Genomic DNA, 14,069 nt, shown 5'->3' on the forward strand with positions numbered 1-14,069 from the left:
ATTGAAGAGACTGTTCTTTCCCCATTGTATATTCCTGATTCTTTTGTCATAAATTAAGTGACCATGTATGTGTAGGCTTATTTCTGGGCTCTCTGTCCCACTGATCTGTGTCTGTTTTTATGCCAAAACCATATTGTTTTGATTACTATAACTTCTTTTTGTAGTATAGTTTGAAATCAGGAAGCATGATGCCTCCAGCTTTGTTCTCAAGATTACTTCGGGGCTTTTGTGCTTCTGTGCAAATTTAGGATTGTTTTGTTTCTGTGAAAAATGACATTGGAATTTTGATAGAGATTACACTGCATCTGCTTTGGGTAGTATGCACATTTTAACAATGTTAATTCTTCCAAATATGGAAGCAAAGTTATCTTTCCATTTATCTGTATTTTCAGTTTCTTTCATCAGTGTCATAGTTTTCAGTCTACGTGTCTGTCACCTTCTTGGTTAAATTTATTCCTAGGTATTTTATTTTTTATGATGCAGTTATAAATGGGATTGTTTTCTTAATTTTTCTTTCTCATAATTCATTACTGTGCAACTGATTTTTTTATATTGACTTTGTATCCTACAGCCTTGCTGAATTTGTTTATTAGTTCTAATAATTTTTTGGTGGAGTCTTTAGGGTTTTCTGTGTATAATATGTCATCTGCAAATAGTTTTACTTCTTCCTTTCTGATTTGATGCCTTTTATTTCTTTTGCTTGCCTAATTGCCCTGACTAGGGCTTTCAATATTATGTTAAATAGAAGTGGCAGTCTTAGAAAGCTTTCAGTTTTTCACCATTGAGTATGATGTTAGCTGTGGGCTTTTCATATATGGCCTATATTATATTGAGGTAATTTCCTCTATACCCACTGTTGAGAGTTTTATCATGAGTGGATGTTGAATATTGTCAAAAGCTTTTTCTACATCTATTGAAATGATTGTATTTTTTTCTCTTCATTTTGTTATGGTGGTATATCGCATTGATTTGCACATGTGTGTGCATCCTACAGATAAATCCCACTTGATCATTGTGTATGATCCTTTAAATATGTTGTTTGCTAATACTCTGTTGAGAATTTTTGCATTTGTATTTGTCCGGTATACTGGTTTTTTAGTTTTCTTCTCTTGTGATGTCTTTGTCTGATTTTGGTATCAAGGTAATATGGGCCTTGTAAAATGAGTTTGGAAGTGCTCTCTTCTCTCTTTGTTGGAAAAGTTTGAGAAGGATTGGTACTAATTCTTTTTTAAATGTTCTGTAAAATTCACCAGCAAAGCCATCTGGTCCTCATGGGTTTTGTTTTTTGGGAGGCTTTTGATTACTGATTCAGTCTCCTTTCTAGTAATTGGTGTGTTCAGATTTTCCATTTGTTCATAATTCAGTCTTGGTGGGTTGTATGTTTCTAAGAATATGTCCATTTCTTCTAGTTTGTCCAGTTTGCTGGTGTATAGTTTGTAGTAGTCTCTCATGATCCTTTGTATCTTGTGGTGTCACTTGTAATGTCTCTTCTTTCTGATTTTATTTGAGTCCTCTCTTTCTTGGAGAGTCTAGCTAAAGGTTTATCTTAAAAAAAAAATGCTCTTAGTTTCATTGATCTTTTCTGTTGTCTGTCTAGTCTCTATTTCATTCATTTCTTCTCTGAAATTTGTTATTTCCTTCCTTTGTTTAATTTTGTTGAACTTAGTTTGTTCTTTTTCTGGTTCCTTGAAGTGTAAAGTTAGTCCCCCCCCCCCCCCGAATCTATTTAGTTTTTTTTTTTAATTGAAGTATAGTCGGTATAGAATGTCATATCAATTTCTGGTGTTCAGTGCAATGCTTCAGTCATACATGAACATACTTATATTCGTTTACATATTCTTTTTCACCATAAGTTACTACAAGATACTGAATATATATATATACAGTATAAACTTGTTGTTTATCTAGTTTATATATATATATATATCAGTTAGTATCTGCAAATCTGGAACTCCTAATTTAACCCTTCTGAGCCCCTTCCCTGCCTTGGTAACCATAAGTTTGTTTTCAATGTCTGTTGAGTCTGTTTCTGTTTTGTAAGTAAGTTCATTTGTCTTTTTTGGGGGGGGGGATTCCACATGTAAGTGATATCATACAGTATTTCTCTTTCTCTTTCTGGCTTACTTCACTTGGAATGACAGTCTCCACGTCCATCCATATTGTTGCAAATGGCATTGTTTTATTATTTTTATGGCTGAGTAGTATTCCATTGAATAAATATACCACAGCTTCTTTATCCAGTCATCTGTCAATGGACATTTAGGTTGTTTTCATGTTTTGCCTATTATGCACAGTGCTGCTGTGAACATTGGGGTGCATGCATCTTTCTGAATTAGAATTCCCTCTGAATATATACCCAGAAGTGGGATTGCTGGATCATATGGTAAGTCAATTTTTAGTCTTTTGAGGAATCTCCCTAGTGTTTTCCTTAACAGCTGCACCAAACTACATTCCCACCAGCAGTGTAGAAGGATTCCCTTTTCTCCACATGCTCTCCAGCATTTATTGTTTGTGGACTTTCAAATGCTGGCCATTCTGACTGGTGTGAGGTGATACCTCATTGTAGTTTTGATTTGCATTTCTCTGATAATGAGTGATATTGAGCTTTTTTTCATGTGCTTATTGGCCATTTGTATGTCTTCACTGGAAGATTACTTGTTTAGGTCTTCTGCCCATTTTTGAATTGGGTTGTTTTTTTCACTGTAAGTTGCATGAGCTGATTATATATTCTGGAAATTAAGCCCTTGTCAGTCTCATCTTTTGCAAATATTTTCTCCCATTCCGTGAGTTGTCATTTTGTTTTGCTTATGGTTTCTTTTGCTATGCAAAACTTGTAAGTTTAATTAGGTCCTGTTTGTTTATTTTTGCTCTTGTTTCTATTGCCTCGGTAGACTGCCCTATGAGAACATTGCTAAGATTTATGTCAGAGAATGTTTTGCCTATGTTTTCTTCTAAAAAATTTATAGTGTCTTGTCTTATGTTTAAGTCTTTAAGCCATGAGTTTATTTTTGTGTGTGGAGTGAGGGACTGTTCTAACTTCATTGATTTACATGCTGCTGTCCAGTTATCCCAGTACTGTTTGCTGTAGAGACTGTCTTTACTCCATTGTATTTTCTTGCCTCCTTTGTCAAAGATTAATTGACCAAAAGTCTGGGTTTATTTCTGGGCTCTCTGTTCGGTTCCATTAATCTGTATGTGTGTTTTTGTATCAATACTGTGCTGTTTTGATTAATATAGTTCTGTAGTATTGCCTGAAGTCTGGGAGGGTTATTCCTCCAGCTTCATTGTTTTTCTTCAGTATTGCTTTGACAATTCTGGGTCTTTTGTGATTCCACATAAATTTTAAGATTATTTGTTTGAGTTCTGTGAAAAATATCCTGAGTAACTTGATAGGGATCGCATTAAATGTGTAGATTGCTTTGGGTAGTATGGCTATTTTAACAGCATTAATTCTTCCAATCCAAGACATGGGATACCTTTCCGTTGCTTTAAGTCATCTTTAATTTCCTTAGTCAGTGTTTTGTAGTTCTCCATGTATAAGTCTTTGACTTCCTTGGTCAGATTTATTCCTAAGTATTTTATTGTTTTGGATACAATTTTAAAAGGGATTGTTTCTTTACTTTCCTTTTCTGATATTTCATTGTTAGTGTAGAGAAATGCCACTGGTTTCTGTATATTAATCTTGTATCCTGCTACCTTGCCGAATTCTTTTATCAGCTCTAGTAGTTTTTGTGTGGAGCCTTTAGGGTTTTCTATATATAGTATCATGTCACTGGCAAATAGTGACAATTTTACCTCTTCTCTTCCAATTTGGATCCCTTTTGTTTCTTGTTCTTGCCTGATTGCTGTGCTTAGGACTTCCAAGACTATGTTTAATAGAAGTGGTAAGGGTGAACATCCTTGTCTTGTTCCAGATTTTAGTGGGAAGGCTGTCAGCTTTTCACCATTGAGTATTATGCTGGCTGTGGGTTTGTCATAAATAGTTTTTATTATGTTGAGATATGTTCCTCTATACCCACTTTGGTTAAAGTTTTTATCATAAATGGATATTGAATTTTATCACACGCTTTTTCTGCATCTATTGAGATGATCAGGTGGCTTTGTCCTTTCTCTTGTTGATGTGGTGTATCACATTGATTGATTTAGATATGTTGAACCATCTTTGCGTCCCCGGGATGAACCCAACTTAATCATGGTATATAATCTTTCTTACGTGTTGTTGGATTCTATTTGCTAATATTTTGTTGAGGATTTTTGCATTTATGTTCCTCAACAATATTGGCCTATAATTTTCTTTTTTGGTATTGTCTTTGGCTGGCTTTGGTATCAGGGTGATGATGGCTATATAGAATGAGTTTGGGAATATTCTCTCGTCTTCAACCTTTGGAAGAGTTTGAGAAGAATCGGTATGACCTCTTCTTTGTATGTTTCATAGAATTCCCCAGTGAAGCCATCTGGTCCTTGGACTTTTGTTTTCAAGGAGGTTTTTTATTGCTGATTTTATTTCACTTTTGGTGATTGGTCTGTTCAGATGATCTGTTTCTTATTTTTTTTTTTTTTAAGGTACAAGAGGTTTTTTTGGGGGGTGGGGGAGGGAGGTAATTAAGCTTATTTTTTATTTACTGGAGGAGGTACCGGGGATTGAACCCAGAACCTCATGCATGCTAAACATTCACTTTACCACTTGAGCTGTACCCTCCCCCTGATCTGTTTCTTCTTGATAGTTTTGGTGGACCATATGTTTCTAGAAACTTGTCCATTTAAGTTGTCCAACTTACTGCCATGTAGTTGTTTTTAGTATTCTCTTAGGATTTTTTGTGTTTCTGTGGTGATGGTTGTAATATCTCCATCTTCATTTCTCATTTTATTTGTGTCCTCTGTTTTCTTGGTGAGCCTAGCCAAAGGTTTGTCAATTTTGTTTACTCTTTCAGAAAACTAGCTCTCTTGGTTTGATTGATTTTTTTCTGATTGTTTTTAATCTCTGTTTTATTTATTTTCTCCCGAACTTTTGGTTTCTTTCCTTCGGCTGACTTTAGAATTTTGTTTGTTCTTTTTCTGTTTCTTTTAGGTGGAAGTCTAAGTTGTTTATTTGAGATTGTTCTTATTTTTTGAGGAAGGCCTGTATCACTGTGAACTTCCCAGAATATATATTTTATTCCATAGATTTTGTGTGGTTGTGTTTTTATTGTTGATTGTCTCAAGGTATTTTTTTAATTTCTTTGATTTCGTTGTTGACCCATTGTTTATTTTAGTGGCATATTTTTTAGTCTCCATTCTGTAGGTCTTTTTCTCATTTGTTTTTTTGTGGTTGATTTCTAGTTTCATGCCATTGTGATCAGAGAAGATGCTTGAAATAATTTCTTTCCTTTTTTTTTTATTTGTTAATTGGTTATTTTTTACTTTGTATTTTTTGGTTTACAATGTTGTATTAGTTCCTGGTGTACAGCATAGTGATTCAGTTACACATATTCATTTTTCTTACTCTTTTTCACTAATTTCTTTCCTCTAAAATTTGTCAGGGCTTCTTTTGTGTCCAAGTATGTGGTCTGTTTTAGAGAATATTTCATGAGCGCATATTGATTTTCTGTCTGGAAGACCTGTCCAGTGATGTTATCGAGTGTTGAAGTTTCCTATTACTGTGTTTCCATTAATTTATCCCTTTATGTCTGTTAGCATTTTTTTTTAAATATATATTTAGTTACTCCTATATTGGGTGCATATATGTTACCGAGTGTAATATCTTCATCTTGTATTGCTCCTTTGATCATTATATAGTGTCCTTTTGTCTTTCTTTATGGCCTTTGTGTTAAAGTCTGTTTTGTCTGATATGAGTATTGCTACTCCTGCTTTCTTGTCATTTCCATTTGCATGAAATATCTTTGTCCGTCTTCTCACTTTCAATCTGTGTGTCCTTCACTCTAGAATGGGTCTCTTATAGGCAGCATATTGTAGGCTTTTGTTTTATTATCTAGTCTGCCAGTCTATGTCTTTTGATTGGAGCTTTTTAGTTTCTTAATGCAGGCATTTATTGCTATGAACCTCCCTCTTCGAACTGATTTTGCTGTTTCCCGTAAGTTTTGATGTTTTGTATTTTCATTTTTATTTGTGTCAAGATAAATTTGATTTCCATTTTGATTTCTTCTTTGATGCATTTAGTTGTTCCATAGCATGTCACTTAATCTCCATATATATGTGAATTTCCCATTTTCTGTTTGTAATTTATCTATAGTTTCATACCATTGTGGGTAGAAAAAAATGCTTAGTATTGTTTCAGTCTTCTTTATTAAGACTTTTTTTTAATGTAATACATGATCTATCTCGGAGAACGTTCCATGTGCATTGGTAAAGAATTCGTATTCTGCTGCTTTAAATTGAATGTTTTGTAAAAGGTCAGGTTCATCTGGTATAATGTGTCCAATGTTTATTCACTGATGCTCTGTCTGGATGATCTATCCTTTGATGAAAGTGGGGTTTTGAATCCCCTACTATTACTGTCTTGCCACCTATTTCTCCCTTTAGCTCTGTTAATGTTTGCTTTGTACATGTATGTGCTCCTGTGTTGGGTGTTTAAATATTTAGAAATGTTACATGCTTTTGTTGGATTCACTCCTTTATAATTATATAATGACCTTCTTTGTCTCTTATTATAATCTTTGTCTTAAAATCTATTTTGTCTGGTAAGTATAGCTACCCAGCATTTTTATGGTTTCCATTTGTGTGGAGTATCTTTTCATCCCTTCACTTTTAATCTTTCCTCAGTGTGTGACTCCTTAAAGCTGAAGTGAGCCTCTATAGGCGGCATATAGTTCATGTAATGTTGTGATTTATAGTAAGAAATATGTATTTAGAGAGTCAATCTTCTATAATAATGATAAATTGAGTGTAACCTGTAGAACTGTGGATTACTATATTGTATACCTGCAGCTCATATTGTACATCAACTATAGTTCAATTTAAAAAGTTTCTGAAGGTGAAAAAAAAGAAATATACATTTGGTCTTCACCCCCCATTTCTGGTAGAGTTTATAAAACCCTTGGAATTCCCTAAGTGATGTCAGAGATAAAGTGTCTTTGTTACATTACTGAGGTGACTTTTGGAAAGCATCTGAGAATGGGGCTGGTTACTAGTGGAGCCAACCATGTGATTAGAGGGTTGGAACTTTCAGTCCCACCCTCCTGACATCTAGAGAGGTGTTAGGGTCTGAAGGTTGAGTCAGTCACCATTGTTCTATGATTTGATCAATTGTGCCTATGTAATGAAGCCTCTATAAAAACCCAAAAGATTGGGGTTTGGAAAACTTCCTGATTGGTGAACATATGGAAGTTTCCCATACCTTGTCCAGTGGATCTCTTCGATCTGGCTGTTTCTGAGCTATATCCTTTTATAATAAACTGATGACCTAGTAAGTAAACTATTTCTCAGAGTTCTGTGAGCTGCTCTAGAAAATTAATCAAACCCACGGAGGAGGTTGTTGAACCTCCAATCTATACCTGATCAGTCAGAAGCGTAGGTGACAACCTTGGACTCAGCTTGCTTCTAAAGTGGTCATGGACGGGGGGAACCTTGTACGATACAGGCCTTAACTTTGGGGATCTGATATAGTCTCCAGGAAGATAGTGTCATAATTTAGATGAATTATAGGACCCGCAGCTGTTGTTTGAGAATCACTTGGTACTGTGGGAAAATATGCCAGGACCAGAAAATGAGTTGGGTGCTATTTTTTTTTTTAACCCATTCAGGCCCTCTGTGCCTTTTGATTAGATAATTTAGTCCATTTACAATTAAAGTAATTATTGATAGGTATGGAGTTACTGCCATGTTGCTCATTGTTTTTTGGCTGTTTTGTAATTCCTTTGTTCCTTTCTTCTCTTGCTCTCCTTTATGACTTGATGGTTTTCTGTAGTGGTTATAACAGTCTATTTTAAGTTGATAACTTAAGGTTGAATACATTCTAAAGCTCTACATTTTTACTCACACACAGACATTTTATGTTTTTGATGCCAAAATTTACAACTTTTTATCTTGTGTATCCCTTAACAAATTATTATACTCATAGTTATTTTTACAACTTTAGACTTTTAACCTTCATAAGTGATTTACCCACCACCATTACAACATTAGATTATTTTGAGTTTATATATTCATCTTTAACAGTGATATTTATGCTTTCATTTGTGTTCCTGTTACTAATTAGCACCTTTTTGTTCAGCTTAAAGAAGTCCCTTTAACGTTTCTTGTGAGGCCAGTGTAGTGGTGCTGAACTTCAGCTTTTGCTTGCCTGGAAAACTCTTCATCTCTCTCTCCTTTATGAGGGACAGTTTTGCTGGGTAGAGTCTTCTTGGTTGACAGTTGTTTTCTTTCAATGCTTTAAATATGTGGCACTACTCCCTTCTGGCCTGCAAAGTTTCTGCTGAAAAATCTGTTGATACTCTCACGGTGGAGATCCCCTTGTATGTAACAATTTGTTTTTCTCTTGCTGCCATTAAGATTTTCCCCTTGTCTCTTAACTTTGGACATTTTCATTATAATGTGTGTTGGTGTGGGTCTCTTGGGAGTCCTCCTGTTTGTAACTCTGTGCTTCCTAGGTCTGGTTGTCTGTTTCCTCCCCCATGTTAGGAAAGTTTTCAGCCATTATTTCATCTTAAAGTTTTCTGCCCCTTTCTTGCTTCCTCTGAGACCCCTATAATACAAATGTCGATCTGCTTCATGTTGCCCCATAAGTCATTTCAGCTATCTTCGTTTTTTTTTTTTTTTTTTTTTTTTTTTTTTCATTTTGTCACTGTGATTCGGTGAGTTCCACTGCCCTGCCTTGGAGTTCAGTGATCCTTTCTTTGCTTCATCTAGTCAGCTGTTGAACCTAGTCTGTTTTTCAGTTCAGTTATTGTATTCTTCAGTTCCATGACTTCTATTTGGTACTTTCTTATATTTCCTGTCTCTCTGTTGAAATTCTCACTGCATCTGTCCATTCTTCTCCCGAGTTTGGTGAGCATCTTTATGAATGTTATTCTGAACTCTTATCAGGTAGATTACTTACCTGCATTTCATTAAAGTTTTTTTCCTGAGGTTTTAATCTTGCTTTCCTTTGGAACATATTCCTCTATTTCTTCATTTTGCTTGACCCTCTGTGTTGACTCCTATGCATTAGATGAAACTGCCACCTCTCCCAGCCTTGAAGGAGTGGTCTTGTATAGGAGCTAAACCTTATTCAACTCTGCCCCAGCTCTTAGTTGTTTCTCAAAAATTTGTGATTGTCCAACCAGCCTATTTTATTTTTAATAGCTTCCAGTATTTGAGGGTGTGCCAAGAGCTGTCACTGACCCAAAGGGGAGGTTCTCAGTCAGCATCTCGATGCAGACTGATTGGAAGTCAGACCCTAAGGTAGCAGTTTTTAAAATATGCAGATATACCTCTTGCAGGGAAAGACTGGGAGACGGGTATTTCTGTCTGCTCCCTCTTTACTAAGCTGTGGAATGACAGATGATTAAGTACTCTTTCTTTGTTTGCTACTCTCTTATTGAACCCATGCATCCAACACCAGAGCCAGGTGATCTAGGGTGGCAGCCCAAAACCTGAGGTGCCAGATGCATGCACAGGCTCCTTTCTGGGAAATAGCAGTGACCTGCAGCAAGGTAGGGGAGAGTGCGAAGATGGCGCCCGTCTGGCTTCCTTGTCTCCAGAGGGTTTTGCTCTCAGCCTTTTTCGCTGGAAAGACTGATTCCAGTCTGTTGCTCTTGCTGTGCCCTGGAGGGTTAGCCATGGTGAGTGTGCAAGCCCTTCAGGAGCTGTTTCTTAGTTCAGCATAGCCTTGTGGGTCTTGTGAGGGCAAGCCCCGTTAACTTTCAAAGCTAGATGCTTTGGGGGCCTGTCTCTCAGATGGAAGTCTTAAAACTTGCAGCACGGGATGTGGGGGTCCTAAACCCCTTGCTCCTCAAGGAGAACCTAGAAATTTGTGAGTTCCCTGCCAGCTGTGTGTCACTGCTCTGAGGGTGGGGCTGGTGGCAGGATTGTGTCTCAGCCTTTCTTGTCCATTTCAGAGTGGGTTGTTTTCTCATTTGCCCAACGTGTAGGAGTCACTTGGTTTCTAGATTTTACTCAGAGGGAACTGTTCCATATGTAGCTATAGATTTGGTGTGTCTGTGTAAGGAGGTGAGTTCAGGATCTTGCTATGTCACCATCTTGAACATGAACCAAGTAATTGTTTCTTTGTCTTAAAATTTAAGGAATTTGTAATTCCTGTATTGTTCAGATTGTTTGAGAGCTTGAAAGGGGTGGAAATATTCCCAATTCATTCAACAACCTGACAACAAAACCTGACAGGGGAGCACGAAAAGACTATAAATCTGTCTCAGTTATGAATAAAGGTATAAAGTACTAAATAAAATATTAATAAATCAAATCAATCAGGCAATTAAAGTAGTAATATACCAAGACCAAATGGACACGCAGGGAAGATTCATATTGGAAATATATTGATGTGATTTTTTGCATTAATAGATTAAAAGCCAAAACACACGATGACTCTATAATTAAAAAGAAAGTTAACTTACGGTTCCCAAATGGGAAAGCTGGGGGCGGGGGATAAATTGAGGGTGAGGGATTAACATTACACACACACTACTATATATAAAATAGATAACAGGGACCTACTTATAGCACAGGGAACTATATTCAGTATCTTGTAATAATCTATAATGGAAAAGTGTGTGTGTGTATGTATGCATATATATATATATATATATATATATATATATATATATATATATATATATATATATATATATATATATATATATATATATATATAACTGTATCACTTTGCTGTACACCTGAAACTAACACTTTGCAAGTCAACTAGACATCAGTTAAAAAAAGGCATTTGAATATTATCACTTATGATAAAAACTTGCAGCAAGTTAGGAATAATAGAAAGAAATGTTCTTTAACTGATGGAAAGCATCCATCAAAAACCAAAAGCACATACTACATTTAATGGTAAAACACTAGTAGCATCCTTACTAAATTCAAGAAAAAGAAAAGGACAGCTGATATCGCAGCTGTTATTCATCATTGTCCTGGAGTATTTGCTAGCTTGATAAGAAAAATGCATATGATCCAGCAGTTCCACTCCTGGGGACATATCCCGAAACACAGAAATGCTTTAAGGTGGGCACTATTAACTCCCATTTAATAGATGAAGAAACTGAGCCTTGGAGAGTTTAAGTCTCTCAGCTGGTAGCTTACGTGGAATTTGAACTAGATTTATTTAGCCTTGGCTTACTTTTAACTACCACGTTGCCCCTCCTTCTACAGGTGAAAATTCTATGATGTTACACTTTTTCCTATAAAATTTTGTTTAGCTGTTTATAAATAATTTACATATCTATAAAACCTTTTTAATGGCTTTGTGGGAAAATATATAAGGCAGTTGCAGGATTTTGAAATACCTTAGAAGTGTGGATGAGTTAAATTTATATTTCTGCCATGTGAATGTGTGTAAAGTTACACAGCGTCAGAGCAGTTAGGAGCTTTGGGAACCAGTTACAGTCTTCAGCCAAGCCTTGTAATTTACAGATGAGAAAACTGAGACCCGAGAAGAGTTTAAGTGATTGCCTGCAGCTTTATATTTTCATTTTTCTGGTCTCTGCTAACTCCTGGCCTCAGTTTCCTTTGTAAAATGAGAGATTTTTTATGAACCCCCCCCAAAAAGTCTTTCCATTCTGAAAATCTGCTGTTTTGTCATTCTTTCATTTTCCTTTTCGAGTATTCTTTGGGTGAGGTACTTTCATAAAATGTAAATGAGGCAGGTAGTGGATTCAGGCGTAGCATCGGGGTCCAAGGGCTCTGATTATAAGACGTGGGAGTGGGAATGTGCTGGCCTTTTGGCTTCTAGATTTCCCTAAAGTTGCTTTCTTATTTGGCTTCCTCAGGACATCATATCATTTATTGGTTCCCATAATCTAAACTTGTCCGCTTTGTTCATATTTGTCTGTGATTGCTCTTTAAGCAATATACTCAGTTTTTTAAACTACAGGAGTAATACATGTTATTAAAAAGTACTTATTATTGTGGAGAAAAAATTAAGTACTCATGAACACAGGGTAGAAAATAAGTCATAATCCCAGCATCAAAAGATAACAACTTTTAATAATTTGAGGGACACTTTTTTAAAAGGCGCAGATGTGACATACAGCACCTATTGTTGTAAACTGCCCCCCTACCCCTCCCACTTCCCCACCCCGTCTCGTGGACACTTGCACTGTCTGACTAGTTAATTTTTTTGTTTGTGTGGTTTTTTTGGAGGGGGTAATTTGTTTTTTTATTTTTTGAAGAGTGAGTTATTTATTTAGGTTTTTTTTGAGGGTGGAGGTAATTAGGTTTATTTATTCTGTTATTTTTAGGGGAGGTACTGGGCTTTGAACCCAGGATCTCGTGCATGCTAAGCATGCACTCTGCCACTTGAACTGTACCCTCCCTGCCGTAGTTTCATTTTGAAGGAATCATGTTCTATGTCTATAACACAATGATAGTGTTATAAAAATGGCTTGTTTTTCCTGTGGTGATTTCTGTAAAGAGTATTTTTTTTTTTTAAAGATTGAAGCTATAAATTCTAAAAGTACCTGAGCATATCCAGCATTTGACCATGCTAGCTTTTACTCAGAATGACAGCTTTTGTCCTCACCCCCAGCAGGACTGTTATTCCAGCATCCCAGTCATTCTGCCTCCTCGTTCATATAAGCCAAGCAAAATGGCCTCACGGGCAGCATGACTGGGTTACTCTCATAGCCTTTCCTCTGGCCTGAGGCACTCTTAAAACTGTGTTCAGTGATAAAAAATATGAAAATGAATATATATATGTATGACTGAACTATTATGCTGTACATCAGAAATTGACACAGCATTTAAACTTTCTGTACTTTAATTTAAAAAAAAAAACTGATCGACATAGTTCTGCTTCATGCAAATCTTGGTTCTTAATGAATCTGTGCCTGTGGGGAAGTGTTCCCCTGGATGAGTGTACTTGATTTTTAAAAAGAAGAAACAGAAAGTGCTGTTAGCATGCAGTGCCTTACTAAAAGGGAAACGCCAGGTGACAGTTGGCTAATTTCTTAATGTCTATAAGTCTCAGTATTCCATCTGTAAACTGAGAATTCTAAGAGTATCTTCTTCCAAGGGTCACTTGAAGATGAAAAGGGATAAGGCATATAAAGTGCTTAAAAGTGTGCTTAGCATCAGACTATGCATTCAGTATTGTTTGTAAAAGAAAATTTAAGTCTCACATTGATTTTAAATTAGTTTTAAATAACTTTATTCTTATGCAGAAGACTTAACCAATGGCTCATACGATGACGTCCTAAATGCTGAACAGCTTCAGAAACTCCTTTACCTGCTTGAGTCAACTGAGGATCCAGCCATTATCGAAAGAGCTTTGGTCACCGTGGGGAACAGCGCAGCCTTTTCCGCCAACCAGGTGAGTGCCTGCGCCTCGCTCTCCCATCTCACACGCCAGGCGCGGCTGTGACCCCGGTATGTTACTGAAGCTCCCACAGCCACAGATTTTTCATTGGTAGTGTGGCTGTGTGTCCTTACAGCGTAACATTAGTTTACTTCTGAAAAGCACAGCTGATAGTAACACACTTAGTGGTAGTCTTCTAGATCCCTGTGAAGTTGGTCACTGGCATCACGTTCCTAGTAGCGAATCAACACTCTGTATTGCACGGCCTTTTTAATTATTTAAAATTCAGCAGTGCTGTAATAGAGCGATGAAAGCACCCAACGTCTGCATGCTTTACGTTGTATACGGAGCTGAGGAGGCTGGGTCTGATGCAGGCGGTCCCTGGTCCACGCTCTGACAGCCACAGGCCAGTGTAAACGGCCTCTGCTTCCTTCTCCCCTCTCCACGTGTGGAGAAAAAGTAAAACATGTCGTAGTTACTTAAGAATTCATTAACATTGTCATGAATGCAAAATTATTTTGAATCTATACTTTATTTCAGGCTCTTTTTCTCCAGCATGTCAAAGTTTACTTACTGTATAGCTCTAGAGAGTTACAGGGAGATATAAGGAATATTT

General features: G+C 36.5%; 1 protein-coding gene across 7 annotated transcripts in view; it reads left to right on the top strand.

Annotated features, from left to right (window-relative positions):
• ARMC10 (armadillo repeat containing 10) overlaps positions 1-14,069 on the top strand; it is a 33,987-nt gene that overhangs the window by 3,351 nt on the left and 16,567 nt on the right. For all 7 annotated transcript variants that reach the window (XR_012508259.1, XR_012508258.1, XR_012508260.1 and 4 more), the window contains exon 2: positions 13,320-13,468. Coding sequence is in view for 4 of the 7 variants with exons in the window: in XM_074367618.1 (XP_074223719.1) it covers positions 13,320-13,468 (149 nt within the window). In the remaining 3 variants the exon portion in view is untranslated. The remainder of the gene's footprint in view (positions 1-13,319; positions 13,469-14,069) is intronic.

This window comes from Camelus bactrianus, chromosome 7 (genome assembly GCF_048773025.1).
Source record: "Camelus bactrianus isolate YW-2024 breed Bactrian camel chromosome 7, ASM4877302v1, whole genome shotgun sequence".
Classification (NCBI taxonomy): Eukaryota; Metazoa; Chordata; class Mammalia; order Artiodactyla; family Camelidae; genus Camelus; species Camelus bactrianus.